General features: G+C 40.6%; 1 protein-coding gene across 2 annotated transcripts in view; it reads right to left on the bottom strand.

Annotated features, from left to right (window-relative positions):
- The window catches only part of GPC6 (glypican 6), a 1,155,513-nt gene that overhangs the window by 15,561 nt on the left and 1,119,520 nt on the right, over nucleotides 1-20,432 (bottom strand). For both annotated transcript variants that reach the window (XM_043534545.1, XM_007066216.4), the window contains 2 exons: nucleotides 12,618-12,754; nucleotides 2,396-2,571 (listed from right to left, as the gene is read on the bottom strand). In XM_043534545.1, coding sequence (XP_043390480.1) covers nucleotides 2,396-2,571; nucleotides 12,618-12,754 — 313 coding nt within the window. The remainder of the gene's footprint in view (nucleotides 1-2,395; nucleotides 2,572-12,617; nucleotides 12,755-20,432) is intronic.

The raw sequence follows: 20,432 nt of genomic DNA, 5'->3' as shown, positions 1-20,432 counted from the left end.
AAGTAGCTTTGTTGTGTGTACACCTCCACTGTTTTGTTGGCAAAAGCTGCCTTTTGCCGACAAAACTGTGTAATGTAGACAAGACCCTAGTGTAACTGGTACAACTGTAACACTAGATAGAGAGTATAGGCAGTGGAAGAGGCAGTTTTCATGAGAGGCTTCAGACAGGGATTGGGGTACAATGATAACCTCAAAATGGTGACTAGAAGGTACACCAATCCCAGTCTGAAACTTCAAAGAGCATGAAACAATGGGTCTGAGAGGTGGGAAATGCTCCAGTCATCTCACTCAGAGCCCTTTGCCCTATGACTTGTGCAGCCATGGAATTAGGCATTTTTCTAAAATGTCACAAAATTCAGCATTTTTGCTGTAGAATTCATTATTTTGTTGTAACCAGGCACCTGGCAATTTTCTCTCTCCCTGCCCTGCTGGGACCTACCTACAACTGTTTCTTATTTTGCATTTTACCCACAGAGAGTAATCAGTTGGATTACAGTATAATGCTCAAATAAATCTGTTAGTCTTTAAGGTGCCACCGGACTCCTTGTTGTTTTTGTGGATACAGACGAACACGGCTATCCCCTGATACTTGGATTACAGTGTGTGTTCTGGCACTGTTCTACAGAGCCAGGCTGGAGGCAGGTTGATGAGCTAGAGCTGGTGTACAGTTTACACCCAGAAAACAGGTGAGCAAGCTGTGCAGCTAGGTGGTTTAGTCCCTCGGCCCGCACCACTTCCCGCAGCCCCCATTGGCTTGGAGCGGCGAACCGCGGTCAGTGGGAGCCGCGATTGGCCAAACTTGCGGACGCGGCAGGTAAACAAACCGGTCCGGCGCGCCAGGGGCTTTCCCTGCACAAGCGGCGGACCGGCTTTGAGAACCACTGGTTTAGAGAATAGAGCAAACACTGAGGCTCAGGAATTTTGAGAAGATAAACTGCTGAAACTGACTATAAGCTCCCACCTTAGTCCTGTATGCATTTGGGTGCGGGAGGCAAGAATGGAGAAACAACAAATGAACACTGCAGCAGAATGTGGTCCCACTGTGCCACAGAGTACGTGGGCCCCTGATTATTACTGTTGTTTATCTTTTGAGTCAGGTGCACATTCACACGGAGGGATGGGACTGCAGTTTTTAAACAAGGCGCTTACGGACGCAGGGATAGACTCAGGCAGTTGCAGTCGTGGAAAGCTGGGGAGATGAACTGAAGCAGGAGGAAGGAGAGAGGCAAATATAATACTACACCTTAAGAACAAAACTCCCCAAACACGTAATAGCTGTAATAAGACATAAGCCTAGCTCCTCCCTGATTGGTTTACTTGTACATTTTATCTCTTTCCCCCACCCTCCATACTTTGTCCTCTTCTCAGATTATATGATCTTCATTTTATGGGAATGTGCTTGCAAAGGCTGTAGTGCATTTTGGTTGCTACCATAATCTAAATAACAACCTGCAATAATAACAACTAATAGCACAAACCCAGATCTGTTTAAAAAAAATACTGCATGAGTCTGATCTTGAAAAGTATATACTGAAACCTTCTTATGAGGACCATAGAACCATATACGATTTTTCCTTGAAGACTTTTACTAAAGTGAAGATCGTGGAGTACACTGTATTCTCTGATTGAGAACTTGAATGTGGAACTTGAGTTCTAGTCAGTAAATGGTCAACCTTGAGAGACGGAATGATATCACTGAAGCAATTTTAGGATTTGTTTACGTGGGAAAGTTTCACCAGATGAACGAATTAATTAAATGGGTGCAAAGCTCCATGCGGACACTTACTGTAGTTTAACAGACAATTTTGACTTAGCTCCCAATCTATTTAAATTAAATTGAAAAAAGCCATTTAAAACGACATAAGCGTGTCCACACTGTGGCATGCACCAGTTTAACTAAATCAGTGTGATGCCTGGCCTATGCTTAAAATTGAGGTTGGCATAACTACCGTGCTCAGGGGTGTGAAAAATCTACACCCCGAACCCTGTAGCTATGTTGACCTAACCTCCAGTGTAGACAGAGCTAGAATGCTTCCGTTGACCTAGCTACTGTCACTCAAGTAGATGGTGTTCCCACAGCACTGGAAAAACCTTTTCCATTGCTATAGACTGGATTGGCACTATGAGGTTATGCCGGCATAGCCACAGTGATATAGCCTTGTCTCCATAGTCCCCATAGTACAGATATGGCCTAAATTCACACCTTAGGCTAAGCTGTTTTATGTAGGCAAACCCTTACATTGCTTCACTTTTCCAACCCAGGACCATCTGGAATAAGGTATACTTAGCAGATTACTATAACTAAGGAGAGTTATTAGAATTTATAATGGCCCCGATGTGGTGGGTTTATGAATTTGTTTGGAGGATATGTTTGTTCACAAAATCAGTTGCTTACTTGTATCCTGGAAGTTCACATCATTTCCATTGTATGCATTCTTCAGTTTGTTAGTCATGACTCTTAGGGCCATGATTTGTTGCCGTATGAAGGTGTCAGGCCTTGTGATGTCCACATCTACTTCGGGATTGTTGATCTGGTTGGTCAGCCCATCATTCATAATCTCAGGCAGGTATCTAGACAGCAAAATGAACAATTGGCTCAGTATATAATGTTTTATGGAAATGCGGACCATAGTGCAAATTCTATACTAAGCAATTTGACAGTATTAACTGTCTTTAACATTTCTTATAAAAATATTTAGAAAACTACTTTGTCAGTTTTACAGAGTCTAATAGCTACTGTTCTTTTTGAAGAGCTTCGACATATGGAAACAAAGAAGAGTTAACATCATCTGCCTGGTTAACTCTGCACACTATCAGCAAGTGCTCTTGCCTCTGCAAACCACAGTTGAGATTGACTAGTATAGTGTAAAACTCTAAATGGCCATCTCAGCTGATGAAAACTAGGTTCCATTGACGTCAGAGGAGCTACATTATTTAGCCCAATATTATCTAGCTGATTATCTAGCCCAATATTCCTTTGTACTTTTTTAATTTTTATCCATCTTGTTATGTAAAAATAGTTTCTATTGCATATAGATCATTTGCAATGACAACTTTGGTCAGTTGTTGAAAGAGACATGTTATTAACCTTTTCCTCTAAACCCTTTTCTCCTACCTCCTTTCTTAATCATTGTGGGCAACCCCAATATCTTGCCCATCACATAGGCCCGTAAGCTGGGCATCATCTTCAATTCAGACCTCTTTCTAGGTCCTCGCCTCTAAGCTATGTCTAAATTTTGCCAATTCTTTCTGCTTAGTATCTCTAAGATAACATCTGTCCTATCCATCCATGCAGCTAAAACTCAACATCATCTCATGTTTCAATTACTGCAACACCCTTTTCTCTGGCTTTGACAAATGGAATCTTGCACCACTCTCATTCATTCAGAATGCAGCTGCAAAGACCATTGTCCTAGCCTGTCTCTTTGACCAATCACCCCTCTCTTTGCATGCGTCCCTCCATGGGTTCTCCCTTCTCTATCATATCAAACATAAGCTACAGGTCTTCACTTTCAAGGCCCTTTATGCCCCATCCCGATCAAGATGTTGACTCCCACTTCTAATCAGCTCACACATGCTAGGCGCCATTGCCCATTTGTTACATTTTTATGCTTTCCCTCATGCTTCTCCCCATGCTCGGGAAGAGCTTCCAGTACATTGTCACAAAACCATGTTGTTCTCCTCCTTCAAATGTTTCCTTAAAACTCTCCTTTGCTGTGATGTCCAAAAAAAAACTGGATAACAATTAGACTGCTGGTACTATGATGCCACTACCTGTCAAAATTACCAATATTGCCTCATTGTGTTCTTGTACGCCCCCGGTTGTTTCTTGTCTTATACTTAGATTGTAAGCTCTTTAGGGCAGGAACTGTCTCTTTGCTGTGTTTGTGCAGCATCTAGCAAATAGTCCATGACTAGGGCTCCTAGGCACTATGGTAATACAAATAATAATTTGTATTACAACAACAACAACAATAATACATAATAGCTGTTGTTTAATTTGGAGATATATCTGAACACTAAGGACCTGACTTCAGTTCTCTAATGGACTGACAAACTCCCATAAGAGATAAGGACCTGTCACTTCCAGAACTAAATGCAAAACTAATTTCTTCAGTTCAGCTGCTTGCTCTATCTTTGACACAAACATAAACAAACAAACAAATTAATATCTTATAAATGAACCCAGAAATTTCTCCTAAGGCCAAGAAGGAAAGAGTTAAAATAGAAAAAACAATAATCATCTTTCTTTCTATGTAGTAGCTGCTCATATTCTACAGTGGTGTAGGACCAATAGACAGAAAGAGGCTGTAAGACAATAAGACAATAACATTCTTTCCCCAGGAGAAACAACCAGTTACTAGATAAAAGTGATTTTAAGTCTAAGTATTTATTTTGAATACTCTGCATCAGAATTCCTGTTCATGACTGATGATTGTTCTGCTAATTATCTGATTCAATCCATGAGAAGCAGTGTTTGGCTATGAAATATGATGCATCAAATTGCAATGACTGATTTATGTTTGACTTCTTGTCTTATTGTGTAATAAAAGTAGAATCTAGTTTATGTGATATACTGAGTCCTGAGTAAGTTTTATATATGGAAAGCATATGAGTTATTTTGGAAGTTTAATGTAATAAGAGTTTTCTGGTATATTCTTTATTTAGGATGAATAACAAGTTTCAAATTCTGTAAATGGATCTGTGTGGCAGACCCTGGACCCACCCAGAGATCAGCTGACTTCAAGGGGATGTCAAGTGGGCCTAGTTGTGTTCTTTCACCCTAATTCATTTTAAAATCACCTGTAGAATCAGATTCACTCCAGGAACAGCCATGACATTCACAAAATGTTGGTTTGCTCTGCTATGATTGCTAGGACTTGAAAAGAGTCAAATGAATTACACACACACACACTTAAAAACTGTATTTGCCATAAGAAGGATGAACTTTCAAACAAAAGTGTTAAAGATATGAAATCAACAACTTTATTGCATTGGCTCTCCAAGATAAGACTTTATTCCAAAGCGTGAAATATAGTGGCTACTGTATGATATACTTTGAGTTTCAGAATGGGTTAGGTTTAATGATTCAGTGCCTAATTTTCAAGTTTGGGAGCCCAAAATTAGGCATCTAAATCTATCTTTAAGTGCCTAAATCGGATTTGAGGTGACTAAAATTATTATTTAGGTGTCTTCATGCAGATTTAGTTGCTACACTTTAAGCACATACATCTTTAGTATTGCGCTGTCAAGCCACAGTTAGCAAAGAACTTAAGCATTTGTTAAATTTAAGCACACTTTAAGAAAGCCCATTGACTTCAAAGCATTTAAAGTTAGGTACATGCCTAAGTACCTCGCTGGATCAGGGCCTCAGTATTTATAGCACGTGAATGAAGTATTTAGATAATTGTTATCAAAGTGGCTCACCTGTTTTCTCAAAGGAAAGTCTTTTTTGAATGTAAAAAGCTAAACATTGCTACCCTTTCTTTAGACCAGGGATATAGAAGTTCAAAGTCCAAGGTGTTTTTCGAGTGACATCTTCCCTCTGAATGACAGCCAAGCACATGTTCTTACAAAAGCATTTTGATGTGTATGTGGTAGGGTTAAGTCACCCAAAATTGGAAGCAGTGGCAGGAGACCATTTTTGACAGAAAATTGGCTGCAGGCTGGGCAAAGTTGTTCAAACACAGCTGCTTATGTTGCAGTTCTGAAAGTGGAGCTACCCCTTTGGGTATTAAGCTTTGCTGCTGCTCTTGTGGTTAACCATCCCTTTTGGTGCATGGTAATAATAACAACGATTCTAAATAAAAATGGAATGGGAGAGGCTAGCCTGGATCTGTGTCCAATTATTTCTCTCACCTCTTTGACAAATGAGAAGCTGGACATTACTGTTTATTTTCGATTTGTTTCTTGCTCAGATATAGCAGTAGTTTAGTGCCGTTTACATTTTCTAAAATCTTAACCCATTTCTTCATTCCTCTTCAGCCTTTCCATACTTCTTACTTGCCTCACTAGGCATGACAAAAATGCTTTTTGACACCTGTTATGCAAGTCCCACAAAGCTTGTTTAAAGTCCATTTTTTTTCAATATGCAGCTGATGTTCCAAAGTATTTTCTTTCTTTTCAAGACTAAAAATGGCTGATAATTCTTTTCAGATTGCTTACATAAACAAACCACAGTGGCCACTGAACAAAAATGGATGGGTTTTCCACTTCATGAATGACATCTGACTTAAAGGGCAATGTCCTCCATCTTCTGCTGCTGCAGCAGCTGTTTACTTAACACTGGGAAATTCCACTCAGTAAGTGCTGTAGCTTTCATTGGTGTCTAGTCTTGTGAGGAAGACAAAACAAATGCAGCAGGGAGGTTCACTCAAGCTAGGATAATGGCAGACAAGCTTACCCGGCCTGCTAAGATAAAAAGGCACTTACAATTGGCTCACTTGGCCAAACAGACAACCCCATCTGTCTCTTTTGAATCATAGGGCAATCCCCAAAGGGATTGGTTAGTGTGTGTGTATGTGTGTGTAAAGGAAAGACAGCAGCAGCTGTGCTTAGGTGGGATATAAGGGAACACAAGGACTGGAAGGGAATGGTCCATCTGTCAAGATCCTGGAAGGGGAGCCCCAGCAAAATTAGATCGGAAACCATACATTTATTAATAGAAACATTTTGTTTAGTTGCTGAGAGCTGGGCTTAATGCATTTTCTCCAATGGTGCTGAACATAGATGTCCACAATTAAGTGCAGCTGAAACAAAGCTGTTGTTAGAAATGGGCCATTTTCTTAGTATAGACAATGCTCTAGTGCCTCACTTCTTCCACCCAACACAGAGAGAGCCTGAACTCTATTGGACCAGGCAGCATGCGCTTCCTCAGCTAAACTGGGTTCTGCAGGCGAAGGGAAGAGATGGTTGTGGCTGGCTGTAACTTCAGCATTGTACGCATGGCATTTTGCTTGTCATGGTATTTGGGTATCTTAGTTTATTTCAAGGGCTAATAATTGGGATTTGGTATAACTGAATACTAACGCCTGAGACTTCTACAAATTCCATCCTATCTTTCATACCAGTCATCTGGGTGAGCAGATCACCAAGTGTCATTAAGATCTCACATGCATAGAGGATAACATTGTTACCCAAGTCTCTTGAATTTACACCCAAGATACTCTTTTAAAAACAAACAAACAAACAATATTTGTGTACAAATTTCCATGACCATGAATATGAGATGTGATGGGGCAGCCTGCTGGGTACTTCTCAGAAGGGACTAGGTTTGACGTAGCTATCATTAACTTTGATTCTGGCTATAAGGTTTTTTTAGAAATGGGATTCCATCCATCTCATAAATGTTCCCAGTTCCATACCATCCAACTCCCACCTCCTCTGCCCCAATATTTACATTTGACCTTATCAAACAAATGCTTTTTCTGTGTCAAGGGTCATCATCATAACAAGTGCACCCTTCCAGAAAGTCAAATGGATCATTCCCGTAACTCTGCATGTTATCTGCTAATTGGTGGCCTTGGATTAACCCCATCTGGTCTCACAGCAGTAGAGACATATCAGTGGATTTTAATAACTACAAGTGACCTTGGTGTTCTGCCTCCTTCGAAAGAAGGAATAGCTTCCATTTTCTATAACCTCAGTTTTATAACGTACATTTTCTGGTATATGCAATGTTAGAAGGTGGATGTGTTGAATGAAACACAAGAGCCAATATGTATTTTGCAATTCTACAACTCTGTTTTCTTTGACCAGCAGCACCTAAGACACTGTTTTTTAAAAAATATTTTGTCTTTTGTTATATTTCCCTGTTCATTGCCTAGGTATCGCAGTACCTGGAGTGGCTCACAACTAAGAGTGCCAAACTCAGCTCAGACTGTTAGGCTACACTACGAGGCTTTTAGCGACATGGCTGTGCTCTCCTGCGGACAAAAAACTTCCACCCCCCACGAGTGGCAGCGACTTTGTTGGCAGGAGAGCACTGGCGCTTTTTCATTGGGCAAACTTTTGTCATTCCGGGTGTGTTTTTTTTAACACCCCTGAATGATACAAGTTTTGCCGACAAAGTGCCAGTGTAGACAAACCCTTAGAAATCAGAAATCAGGGCAGCCACCGCATTGCGTACTTAGGCAAAAAACTGACATCCACTGAGCAAAACTATGCTACAATCAAGGAAAATGCTATGCAACTGTCTGGGCAGTTAAGCAGCTTAAACCCTATTTGTATAACAAAAAGTTCACTTTACTAAGTGACCCTGCCCCACTCGCATGGCTACACTGAGCTCAAGGAACTCTAGATTACTTCTTCGAAGTCTAGCCCTTCAAGCATACAACGTTGACATAATTCATATCAAGGGGAAAGGAAATATTGTTGCAGATGCTTTATCGAGAATAGGGAATCCTTAAGATCTATTCAGAAGTGTCAGTGACACCCCTTTCATACATCAGCCTTTCATGCATCGGCGAGTGTGTGTGGGGGGCCTCTAGGGAGGGGTGAAGAAGCGCAAACGGCAGGTGGGGGGGCCCCTCAGGGGAGGGAGTGTAATGGCACAAGCAGCGGGCGGGGGGCCTTAGGGGAGGGGGACGAGCAGGAGCAGGGCCTGGGGCAGAGTGGAGGTGGAGCATAGGTGGGAGGAGGCCAAGCAGGGGTGGGTCTCAGGGTGGATCATGGGGAGGGCCACGGTCCGGGCGCTGGTGCCCCCCGTGCTTCTAGGGAGCTTCCTCTGCCCATGCCCTGAGAAGAGAGTCTAAGTGACTAGAGAGTCTAACTGACTAGCAGACTATTACACTAGGGAATAGGCTACAGGACCCAACTGTTTTTTTCCATCTTTAACTTCTGTGATTCACTCTGGAATTCAAAATCCATGCCTATACCTACCACGAGGGAAAAGGGAGGCCTAACACTAGCACGGGAGCCAAGGCAGAGAATAGGCAAGCATATGAATACAAAGAAATCCAATCCTTTATTTACTAACAGGCCAGCTTCTGCTGCCCTTGTTCATGCTGACTCGTACTTTATTGTAGATACTAGTCATCATGAGTAAGGGTACATTTTATGCTACAATAAAGAGGAATGACCTTGCTCTCTAGGGCATTGTCAAATTTCACATATCCTGTTAATTGCATTTCACTGACACTTGGAGTAATAGTTTCTCTTTTGTTCCAAGTGCAAGCCTTCCCATGATGTAAATATTGCAAAAGGAAAGCTGCAAGAGAATTGCTCCTTTGTAAACTCAAAAGAAAACCTACCCATTTTGGATGGACCAAATCCTGAAAATTTAGGACAATATCAAGCCCTTATCTGTAGAGGTGCCTGGGGAAAAAGGGAGCTGAGTGGTACTGGCCAGGCATGTAGCGGGACAGTTACCCCACTCTTGAGAGAAAAGGCCAGGCTGATTGGGGAAGCAGCCACAGCTGGAGCCATGCCCCAATCAGGCCACAGCTGGCCCTATAAAAGGGCTGTGAGGCAGGAGCTATGTCAGTCTCTCTCTAGGGGTGGGAAGAGAAGCTGCCTGGGAGCAGGGTACGGGACGTAGAGAAGTGCTGGGGAGCGGCAAGGGGAGCTGCAGCCTGGCAACTCACCAGGCTGCAGGCCTTGTTCAAGGCCTAAAGAGAGATAATAGGCTGTAGGTCCAACCTCTGTCTTGCCAATGATGAGTGGTTTACAGACTGCAGTCTGCCCCAGTGAATGGGGGATAGATGATGACTGGCAGTAGCCACTGAGGCAAGGTGGGGATAGAGGGTTGGGGGTTCCCCTGGGAGAGGAGACCCAGAGTGTGGGGGCACTGCCTGGGGGCAGCACCCCAAGGTAAAGGGGCACTGGAGTCTGGGAGGGACATGGGGCCAGTGTCAGGTGAGACACTGGCCAGGAGGAGGCGTGCCATATGCTGGAGAGCTAATTCCTGACATGACCAGCAGGAGGTGCTGCACCTGTGAGTCTTTGCTTCGCTACAAGACACGTAGGACAAAAAACTAGAATTGCTCAAGGAAACCAAGAATGATTTTAGCAGGCATGCTTTAGGGCTCTTTTCAATAGGAGCAGCATGCAGTCTTTATTAATGTGTGCTTCATGGAGCAACACACACTAGCCAGCTTCCTTTTGACAGCAGAGCACACCTGCATGGGGTTGTAACTTATGAAGAACTGCTACAATAATAGCGATTGTGGAGGAAGGTGATTTCAAGTTTTACTCTCACACGGTCCTTTTAAGATGAACCTAGTAATACATGACATGGCTACAGCACCACTGCATGTAGTTATATATAAACATTCCTGATATTGTTCTGTTAGCTGCCATTTGCCTCCCTCACAGGCTTCAGGGGGATGGGGTCTAACAGCTAAGCATAAAGGAAAAAATACTCCTGGCTTTGGAGAATAGATTTATACCAGTTCTTATCAAATCGCAGTCCATGGACAACCCACGGTTTGCAGAGCCCTTTGGGCTTGTCTGCAAAATGAAACTTTTGACAATTAAGCAGTGGGGGATTAAAACATTGGGAGGGGAGGTGGGTCCATGAGGGAATCTTTCTCTTACAAAGTATGTTGCACAATGGAGAAGCTGACATACGCTGACTTATGACCTATTAATTTTTTTCATAGTTGCATCTTAGGCTATGTCTACACTAGGACTTTGGTTGCTAAAACTTTTGTTGGTTGGGGTGGTTCTTTTTATATCCCTGACCAACAAAAGTTTCACCAGCAAAAGCGTCGGTGTGGATAGCGCTATGTTGGGAGGAGAGTGTCTCCCACTGTCACAGCTACCGCCGCTCATTGAGGGTGGCTTCATTATGGCGATGGGAGAGCTCTCTCCCACCAGCATAGAGTGGCTACACAGGATACCTTACAGCTGCAGCAGTACAGCTGTGCCTAAGGTTCATAGTGTAGACGTTCAGCTTCAGACAAAAGACATCCTGTTCAGTTCAAATTTGAACTGGTTTGTTGCTGTTTCTGTGGCTGTCTAATTTTCATCCACTAGTTTGTTTCCACAAATAGGTAATGGTTAACAAATCTACAAGGTGTGCTTGAAATTGTATCACAGCAGTACAGAACTGCATTCATTGGGCACTCGGGACTAGAACTGTGCAAAGGACTGAATTTTTGGTTTGCCAGCAGTTTAAAAAAATCAAAGAAAAAATAATAATTTCAGGTCAACCTGACCAAAATTTGTCACAATTTTTTTCTTTCATGTATGAAATACATTGTTCAACCCAAAACAAAGTATTTTGTTTCTATTTCAGGCATCTTTAAACATTTTTAAATATAAAAAGCAAAGGTAATTTGGAAATGAAGGATGAGATTCACCAGGAGACTTAAGTGCCATTCACAAAATCGAGGAGGAGCAGATAGTGCTGCCACCCCTTTATAGCCAATAGCTTTGAAATAACAACTTGAACTAAGGTTCCCCCATCCCAGCTGAGTGCCCTAACTACTCAGCCTTTGAAATGGGCATCTGTCAACTCTCCTGTTGAAGCCATTCCACTTTGTATAATTAATTAAATAGTCATTGGATCAGAGCATGAGTGACTCTCTAGCTTGCTGGTTAGGGCTCTCACAGGTGGGGGGACATCCATGTGTTCCAGGTCCAGTGAAAAACCACCACAGTTTGGGTCTAGGGTTTATCATTCTTCCTCACCTAAATCCCCTAAGAATTTAGCTTTAAAAAAATCAATGTTTCAATTTGGAAAGGTACAAAAATAAAAACCTTTTCTTCCTGACCAAAACAATTTGCCAAAATCAACACAAATTCATGGAATGTTTTGGTCAACCTGAATCTGTATTTTTAGGTGAAAGTTTTGGCCAGAATATTTCGCCTAGCCCTACTCAGAACCGATAGCTCTTCCCTTCACCCCAGCAGCACTCATAGCTGTTGCTAAACCAAATTGTAACCTTCCCTCAATATGCTCCCTGTTCCAACCTGTCCATCACTTTCTCAGCAATGTCTAGACACGTCTGTTTCCCACTTGCTGACTCAATCTGTGAATTTAGCAATCTTCCAGCAACAGTCCTGCCACAAAGTAGTGACCCAACCTGACTTCAAAGTTGAAAAATTGTTGAAATATGACAGCAGATGCCTAAAGCCACAGTTCCACAATGATGCGGTGCAAGGTCAAGCCTTCCATATGAGGCAACTAGGAAGGTTACATTTATTATGTTAGGCTATTTTTCAGTTTTACTCAACCAATAACCAAAAGGATTGCCAATAAATAGTAAAATAGAGCTGAAATTCCAATATCTGCTACATCCTAAGAGAAGATCCCAAGTGTAAATTGCTTCACTGTTTGTCGGTCACTACACAGGGACACTAACAAGTGCTAACGGGCTCTTTGAGATCTCAGAATAAATAATCCACCTGGAAGCTAACTAATGAATAGCCTCCATGTTCAAATCCTGACACAATGTGCACATTCACAATGACTCACACTCTAGATTTAACGGCACCTTGATGGTAAGTGCTCCCAGCTACTAGCTTTCCTTGGCAATTACTTGTTCTGCCCTATTTCCATTTCATCGCTGTAAGTGGTTCTGTAAACAAGCCTTAGAACACATAACCAGCTAACCATTCCAAGGCCAGATGTGGAATTAGTATGCTACTATTTGGGGAGCAGTCTTCCTCACCTAGCTTTGGTATGGCCATTCCAGCAGTCCTCTTCATTTGACATGCCAGCTGTCACTCTTTCATCCTTGCAGATAGTATATGGTAAAGCTGACCAGAACTTTTTTGAAAGCTTCAGTTTTTCTTTAATGTCTGTTACCTGATCAAGAGACAAGAGGCACACTTGGTTAAAGAGGACATCCATACTCAGTCATTTTTAAGAAAAGAGTGTTTAATTCCATACTACTTGATGGTAGAGGTTAAGAAGATCAATGGTACTAAAAGTCAAATTCCTGTACTTCCGAGCAAGGCACATTGCATTTGGGTTGAGTAAGCACAAATAATCCAAGACACCTTTAACTCACTCTTCCTCAAGATAGATGTTTTTAAACAGAGAGAACATTTTGTTCTTCCCTATTCTCCTTTTTGACTGAAGGGTTCTAAATTTCATCCTCCCAAGCATCAATCTGCATGGTATTCTAATAAATGCCAATTCAATAAAACAATGTTTCATCAGATAAAATGTCTCACCCACTGATCTACTCGGTTTTTGTAAAATGTCTAAATAATTATATTTTATTCTACATGTCTAGCTTCTAATAACTGTTGAACTGGTAGTGAACAGATGCAAAGTACCCAAAAGCTGTGAGTAAAATGCAATAGATTTGGATGTCTGAGGCTGAAAAGATTATGTATGTGTGTACACATGTATCCATCTATATAACTAGAGCCAGATAGATATTTATATGTAGGCCTCAACTTCAAGAAATGATAGGACAGATTTAGAACAGGTTGCTGAAGTTGCAAGCTCGCTCCTGTGCAAGAGATTGCACCGGTTGGTATAAGCCAGAAAACCAGTGCAAACTTGCTTTCAGCATGTATTTGATGAATGGTCAGACTAAAATGTTATCAGTTTTTGTTTTGCATTTGGTTTACAAGAGCAGAATCTATAAATGTAGCTAAAGGGTAGGTTACAAAAGATTAATGATATCATTGGGCCTCCAATGGCTGTTCTTATGGAAACAGATACATTTCATATGAAATGTAATAGGATTATGGGGAACTTGTTGAATAGCTTTCAAAGGAAATCACTGAGTTTTATTCTTTAAAAAACAAGAAATAAAAGCTCTCTGTTGTTCCATTCAGTTTTAAGATAGGCTTTTCAGTGGTTAAGGTACAAGATTGTACTTGGCTATTTATCTCTTTTCTCTTTTGTTTTGAAGACAGTGTAGCTCTCTGAACAAATGCCCCACATTGCTGTGTAATGCTGAAACTGTGAAATGTCACATTATACTGCAGGTGATAGAAACATCTGAGAATATTGCATCTGAAGTACTGTACACATTTTCAACGGTAACTGAATAACCAAGATTCTAAATAAGTAGAAAAGTATTTTGCTGCATGACTTGTTGACAATGATTCCTGCAATGACAGAGATCTATATAAATCTACTCCAACCCTAGTTGTTTAGTTTTAGCATCACACACTGCAGCAGCATGTGCAAGCCTTTTAGCTCTCAACTGGGGAGCCCTTTCAAGCCAAAAACTTACGCACCAGATTATCGACACTGGGCAAACCCTCAGCGACTTTGCAAATGGTGTTGAGTTAAATCAACACTGTACACTACAGAATATTATATTGATTTCTCCTGGTCCTTGCTGGACCTTTTGGGTCCCTTGGAGCAGAGGGCCTGAGAAGTGACCGGACAGGAATTCCTCCCACTCCTGTTTGTCTGGGACTGAGGGACAAAAACTGAGATTTACTAGTGACTCAAAAAGAAAAGGCATACTTGTGGCACCTTAGAGACTAACAAATTTATCTGAGCATAAGCTTTCGTGAGCTACAGCTCACTTCACTGGATGCAACTCAGCTACTCAAGGCAAGCAGCTCTGTTAACCCCCAGCTGCTCCCATACCAAGGTGTAAATTCCACAGTGCAGTAGCTTGGATAAATTCTATACAACACTGTCTGGCTTGAAATGGGGGGGAAATAGGCTGCAGAAAGCAGTAACTATTCCAATAAACTCCAGGAGTTTAAATGCAATGGGAGAACATTTCTAATCTAATGGCTGTGACTAACTCTTTATTTAGGCTCACTGTGATGCCTGGTGTGCAGTTATTTACAGAAGTATTGTCACTGACATCAACGGTGAGCATGAACCCTCAGGAGGAGTGACTTATCTGAGGAATTCTGGTTCTGACCCCTGAAGCTTAGATTTTGATAGCCATATGAAAAAGAAGATGGCTGGTAATTTAGGACTGTACGCTTTTTTTAAATTTTGAGTCACAAAAGAGTAAATGTCCTTTGGAAGGGGCTTTTCTTTCATTCACCCCTTTATGAAAGGCTTCCCTTCTGCTGTGCTAATCCTGAGCTTCCATCTAATTCTTAGTAAATTCTCACAGTATTGTAAGGGATTTTAATGGAAGTCCCATGGCTCAAACCCTGGAGAAGGTTTTCAGAATATCCCTGTAAAAATGAACATGAGGGGTCCAGCTCCATTGTTGTTTTTGCTGTTGTTGTACATGTACTCTTTGGGCGTGCACTGCTTTATACTGCAGAGGAATGATGGATTATTAAACTTGATAATCATGGAGATTTTTCTGCACTACAAAAACAGACAAGACAAAGTAACAAGAGCCTGCATATAGCACTTTGCAAACATTAACTAATTATTCCTCACTGCTTTTCTCTGAAGTGTTGTAGATGGGGGAAATGACAGAGAAATTTACATGACTTGGCTAAAACACAATCCTAGTTCTTATATAGCACTTTTTTCTATAGCTCTCAAAGCACTTTACAAAGGAAGTCCATATCGTTACCCCCATTTTACACACAGGTAAACTGAGGCATGGTGACTTGTCCAAAGTTGTAACAGTTGCCAAACCAAGAATAGAACCCAGGACTCCTAAACCCCAGTTCAGAGTATGACCCACTATACCACACCAGCTACCAAGGGTAACACTTGCCACACCAGGAACCTGTGCTCTCCAATAATGTAGTCTCTTTCCTATCAGATACTTAAAAGAGGTGATATTGTAGTGCTGTAATCCCCATGGAATGGCAAATGTTTTGTTTCTGATGGTCCCTACTGCAGATACAATTTCTTAAAACTCAGATTATGTAAAGCTACACTCTAAAAAAAAACATTTAAATTGTATTAGAATGGGGAGTGTGGTAATGAATATTTTCACTTGCTGGCTATGTCCTTCTCTAGCCCACTTTACTCTGACATTGCAGAGTGTTGAATAAGGGCATTGACACAACTCATCAAATCTTTTATTCTTTCATACCACTTTCCTGGAACTTCTGCTCATCTTTTTGAAGCATGGTAGCTATAGCTGGACTTGACAAGCTCAGCTGCCCAGCTGTTCTTCCCCCATGAAGCTAACCTTGACTTTGGATTTTCTGGAAGTACAGTGCCATTTCTGTTAGCCATTAGTGAAGGAGGAAATGGTGATACAAGCTACTTGAGGTTCCCTTTAAGAGACGGAGTGGAGGATGATGGTTATGTTTATTACAGGAGTGGGTGGCTGAAATTTTGTGGCCCGCAAAGTACAGCAGGGTCAGACTAGATGATCGTGATGGTCCTTGCTGGCCTTAAAATCTATGAATCTGTGTTCAGTCACATGGTGTGAAAGCTGAGTGGATCAGAGATATATTTTAAATGTAAGTCAAGTAGCCTTAAAATACTGCACAGAATTAGGGAGACATAATTCTATGGAATTCATAACATTTTCCTGTGGGTTTCGGGTGACTTTAGTTGTGAGGTCATCCCAACCACATCAACAGAGAGTCTCCTGTTAGTCGCCACAGTTATGTGTTCTCCACAATAAAGCTTTTGAATATCAACAGCATTCTAAAAAAATACATATCAGATGTACAGTACCCCTAAGATGAGATAAAAGCCATTAAGGATTCAGCTAATATTTCTCACTTGTGGCTTATGAAGTCAGACTACTGTAGCCCACTTAGTGAGCTGTGGCCTTTTAAATTATTCCTTGGTATTTATTATTCTGTGCGCTTTTCATCTGAATTCAGGATTATCTTTCAAGCTCCGTTAGACCTTTATGAAAACATTTAAACAAAAGGCCTATGTAATTTTGATATTTTATATCGTCCCCTTCCACTCTTTCTAGCAGGGATTGGCATTCCAATATCTTTGAATGGAATTAATCTGATTCTTGCTTCTCAGACTCCAAGATCTATTTTGAACAATTCATCCAAACATTATTTTGAAAGTGTTTATCTGAGTTGCAGCAGCTGTCTGTCATAAGAAAAGGGACTTACAAATTGCCACCCAGAAAAAAGTTAGATTTCTGGTTCATTAGTGCATGTATATTTGGTGATAGGTTTGAAAATTGTACAAGGTTAGCCTGGCCCACCTCTGTAATTGTTAACAGAAAGAGTTACTGTGTGAGTGAGAGATTTTAAATGTTTGAGCATTAATTTAATTCAAGGGGATCTTAAGTACTGAGAGGAAGGATCGACTTGTGATTAAAGGTATTGGCTTGGGACTCAGGAGATCTCGGGTCATTTCCTAGCTCTGCCAAAGACTTCCTATGTTACCTTGGGCAAGTCACTTAGGTACTATGGCAGGTACTTGGGCATGTGTTTTATTCCATCCCTGTTCAGCAAAGCATCTGCTTAACTTTAAGCATGTTAGTCCCCTTGAAGTTCAAAGCATAAACTGAGGGTAAGACACTACCATTCTGATTTTTCAACTTACCTTGTACACAAGATTACAAAGCAGTCAAGTATCAGGCCCTTAAATCTATAGGGAACACAATCCCAGAATGATTAGCTCCATCATAGAAAAACACCTGCTAACTCCAACTATTCAGAACAGATAATTTGGGTTAATTAAGAAATGTAACACAAGAATAATAAAGGCCTGAAAACAAAATGATGGCATTTCATTAATATGGGAGACCCAGGAGAAATTTACCCAACTATTTTTGAATTGTATAGTCACAGTTAGGAATTAACCACACAATCATCTGCTTTGGGTAACAGTCTGTTGAACATCATACAGGTCGTAACATGAGCAAGACTCAGGGATTGTTTTAAGAAGAAATGTTTCCTAGTACTCTTCCTCTCTGACATTTTTTGTGCCACCTTTTTATGGTTATTCTGCAAATTTCTAATGTTTTTGTATTTTAAATTTAAGTGGGAAGCTAAGTTTGCCTTTCTGTTGAAATACTCTCCCAAGTGAGGCCCAGAGAGTCTAAAGCAGTGATACTCAGACTGCGGGTCATGAGTCACAAGTGGCTCTTTATGTGTCTTCTGCGGCTCATTGCAGTACATGATATTAAAACATGGTGTGATTTAATTATTAATTATCAATCAGGATGCTTTTACTATGTTAACTAATTTAGTTATCAACTTGCAATAAATTTATTTGCTGTGAGAATTATATAGGCTAAATATTTCCTTTGTCATACCGTTTAAAAATGACTATATAGATAGTACTATAGTAAATGAAACAATGAATTCACACTACTGTGGCTCTTTTGGGTAATGTTGATCACTAATTTGGCTCCTGAGCTACTGAGGTCTGAGTATCACTGGCCTACATCCAAAATCCAGGGTTGACTTTTATCCCTCTCAGCTCTGTGGGCAAACCTCTCACTAGTCACCAAGAGTTGTAGTGTCAGCAAGAGTAACTCTCTCAGAGCTTTTTGGGCAAAATTCTGCACTTAAGTAAATAAAATGGTCAGAAAATGTTTTAAGTGGGTATGCTCCGTAAAGTATGGTAGTGTAATTTGCACCCATTTGGGACCATGCCAATTGACACCAGCTGCAGAGCTGACCCTTGGTTGTCACTGGGTGTGCAGAACAAATGAAACTTACATGCTGAGGAGGTAAAAGGGGAGATATAGCAACAAAACCAATGAAGAGGAAGGTGTAAGAGAAAGCAAGTGGCATTGCCACCAAATGTCAATTTGGTGCAAGTTACCATACTTGCGGCTCTTGCATGCAACATTTAACTTACACCACCCATTTAGGTCACTTTGGAGTTTTGGTTCTTATTATTTCTGAGTGAGAGATCACACAACCTTCTCCTCAGTACTAGTCAGACCAACACACTCAGACTTGTTCTCTCTCTCTCTCATACACACATAACATGCTTGCAATGATGCAGAGGTAATATAATAATGGGTATCTTGAGACTAGATTTATGTACATAAAGCCTGACTATTTAAGTCATGTATTGTGTAGTGAACTGCACATCCTATGTTGGTTAAATGGTAAGGGAGAAGGAATGCGCAGATCATTGTGATTTGATTTTTACTGTGTCATATAAGCCGAACACTGTCCATGAATTTCATACATTGATTTGGATTTATGGTCATTGGGGATTTAATTTGAAAGCATTCTGAAACTAATGGCCAGCAATTTTGTTTATAGCAACATTTTCAATATGCTTATGGCATGTACAGCGTATCTGAATATTTATTATGTTTATGTCTATCATTATGGTGTGATATTAAGTATAAGAATAGCATGTCAAAAGCTTAAAAGTATATTACTGCTGAGTATTTTTAGTGACAATTGTTCACTAGCCATATAAACATACTGAATAAAAATGATATATGCACTGCTTTCTTTTGATTTCATTCAACTTCATTCTTACCAGCTTGGCTGAAATAAACTATTGATTTTATGATCCATATAGCTGTTTAGGGTGCACAGCCCATGGTAGTGCTTCTGTCAACAGCTATGACTGAATGAGACATCTTTAATTATAGTCTTTTATTTTTATTGTTTTTCAACCCTTACTCAGCCTTCCTTAGGCTGCCTTCTCCCCAACCCCCTTCACTCCCCCCCACAAAATCATCACCTTCCTTAGTAATTAAATGGCAACTTCCACAATTTGAATTTTCCAGTGATGCCAGCTGAAAGTGACCATGATAATGGGTAGACGTTGTTTAATTTTAATAGAAATTAGGTTCCTGAGAGTCTGGACCAGTTAATCAGAGGTTTGTAAATTAACCTGTAGTTGAATTAATTGGAGGTCAGCTTCTGTATTTTGGTATTATCACTATCGGAGCTCATTGTGTCTAATTTTTAATGTATACAGTATAATGATGATGGTAAGAATTAATAAAAGAGCACCTCCTTAAGAACTGTAGACTGCAAAAAACTTAACCAAAAGTGTGTAGTTTTTGAGGTGGGGAAGGGCCCTGATCTAGCTTTAAAAACCGAGTGAGTTGAGAATTTGTTCTACCCAGGTTATTTCCATACATTATATTATTTCCTAATAAAATACATTTAAAAGCCAAATGGTTGCTGAACCACACATAGCTGTGAATTATTTTCAGCCTTTAAAAAATCGAGTTGATTCTGGAGGGATTATAAATCACGGGCTGGCAGATTGCCTGTTACAGCTGTATGTGTTCATGTGTGCAGGTGGCCCCCTTTTGTGCTCAGAAGCCTTGGAGTCCCATAAGCCTCGAGATGGCACTATTGGTCAGCCTTTTCCACTTTCTTACAACCATATGCTACATAAAAATTATTTCACCGAGAGTAAAATCATAGATTGTTCCACTGCATATAAAACTGACAACCCTGTTATTTTAAACTTGAAACTGACAGGCTGTTATTTTAATGAGGTCTGTCAGTGCCAAGGTTAACCAAAGCTTTATTTCCCTACAAAATGTTAAGGCCAGGGTTCTAAAAAAGGGGCTGTGAAATTTTGTGGTTATTGATACTTTCTCAGCATGCATGAGTTCTAAGAATTTCACCATGATGCCTGTACAACAAATACTTGGGTTTTTAAATGATTGACTTTGTAACTTAAAGCAGTCTAAAATTCTTCCAATAACTCCCTTATCATG

This window comes from Chelonia mydas, chromosome 1 (assembly GCF_015237465.2).
Source record: "Chelonia mydas isolate rCheMyd1 chromosome 1, rCheMyd1.pri.v2, whole genome shotgun sequence".
Lineage (NCBI taxonomy): Eukaryota > Metazoa > Chordata > Testudines > Cheloniidae > Chelonia > Chelonia mydas.
This window is presented reverse-complemented; position numbering and strand designations above follow the sequence as displayed.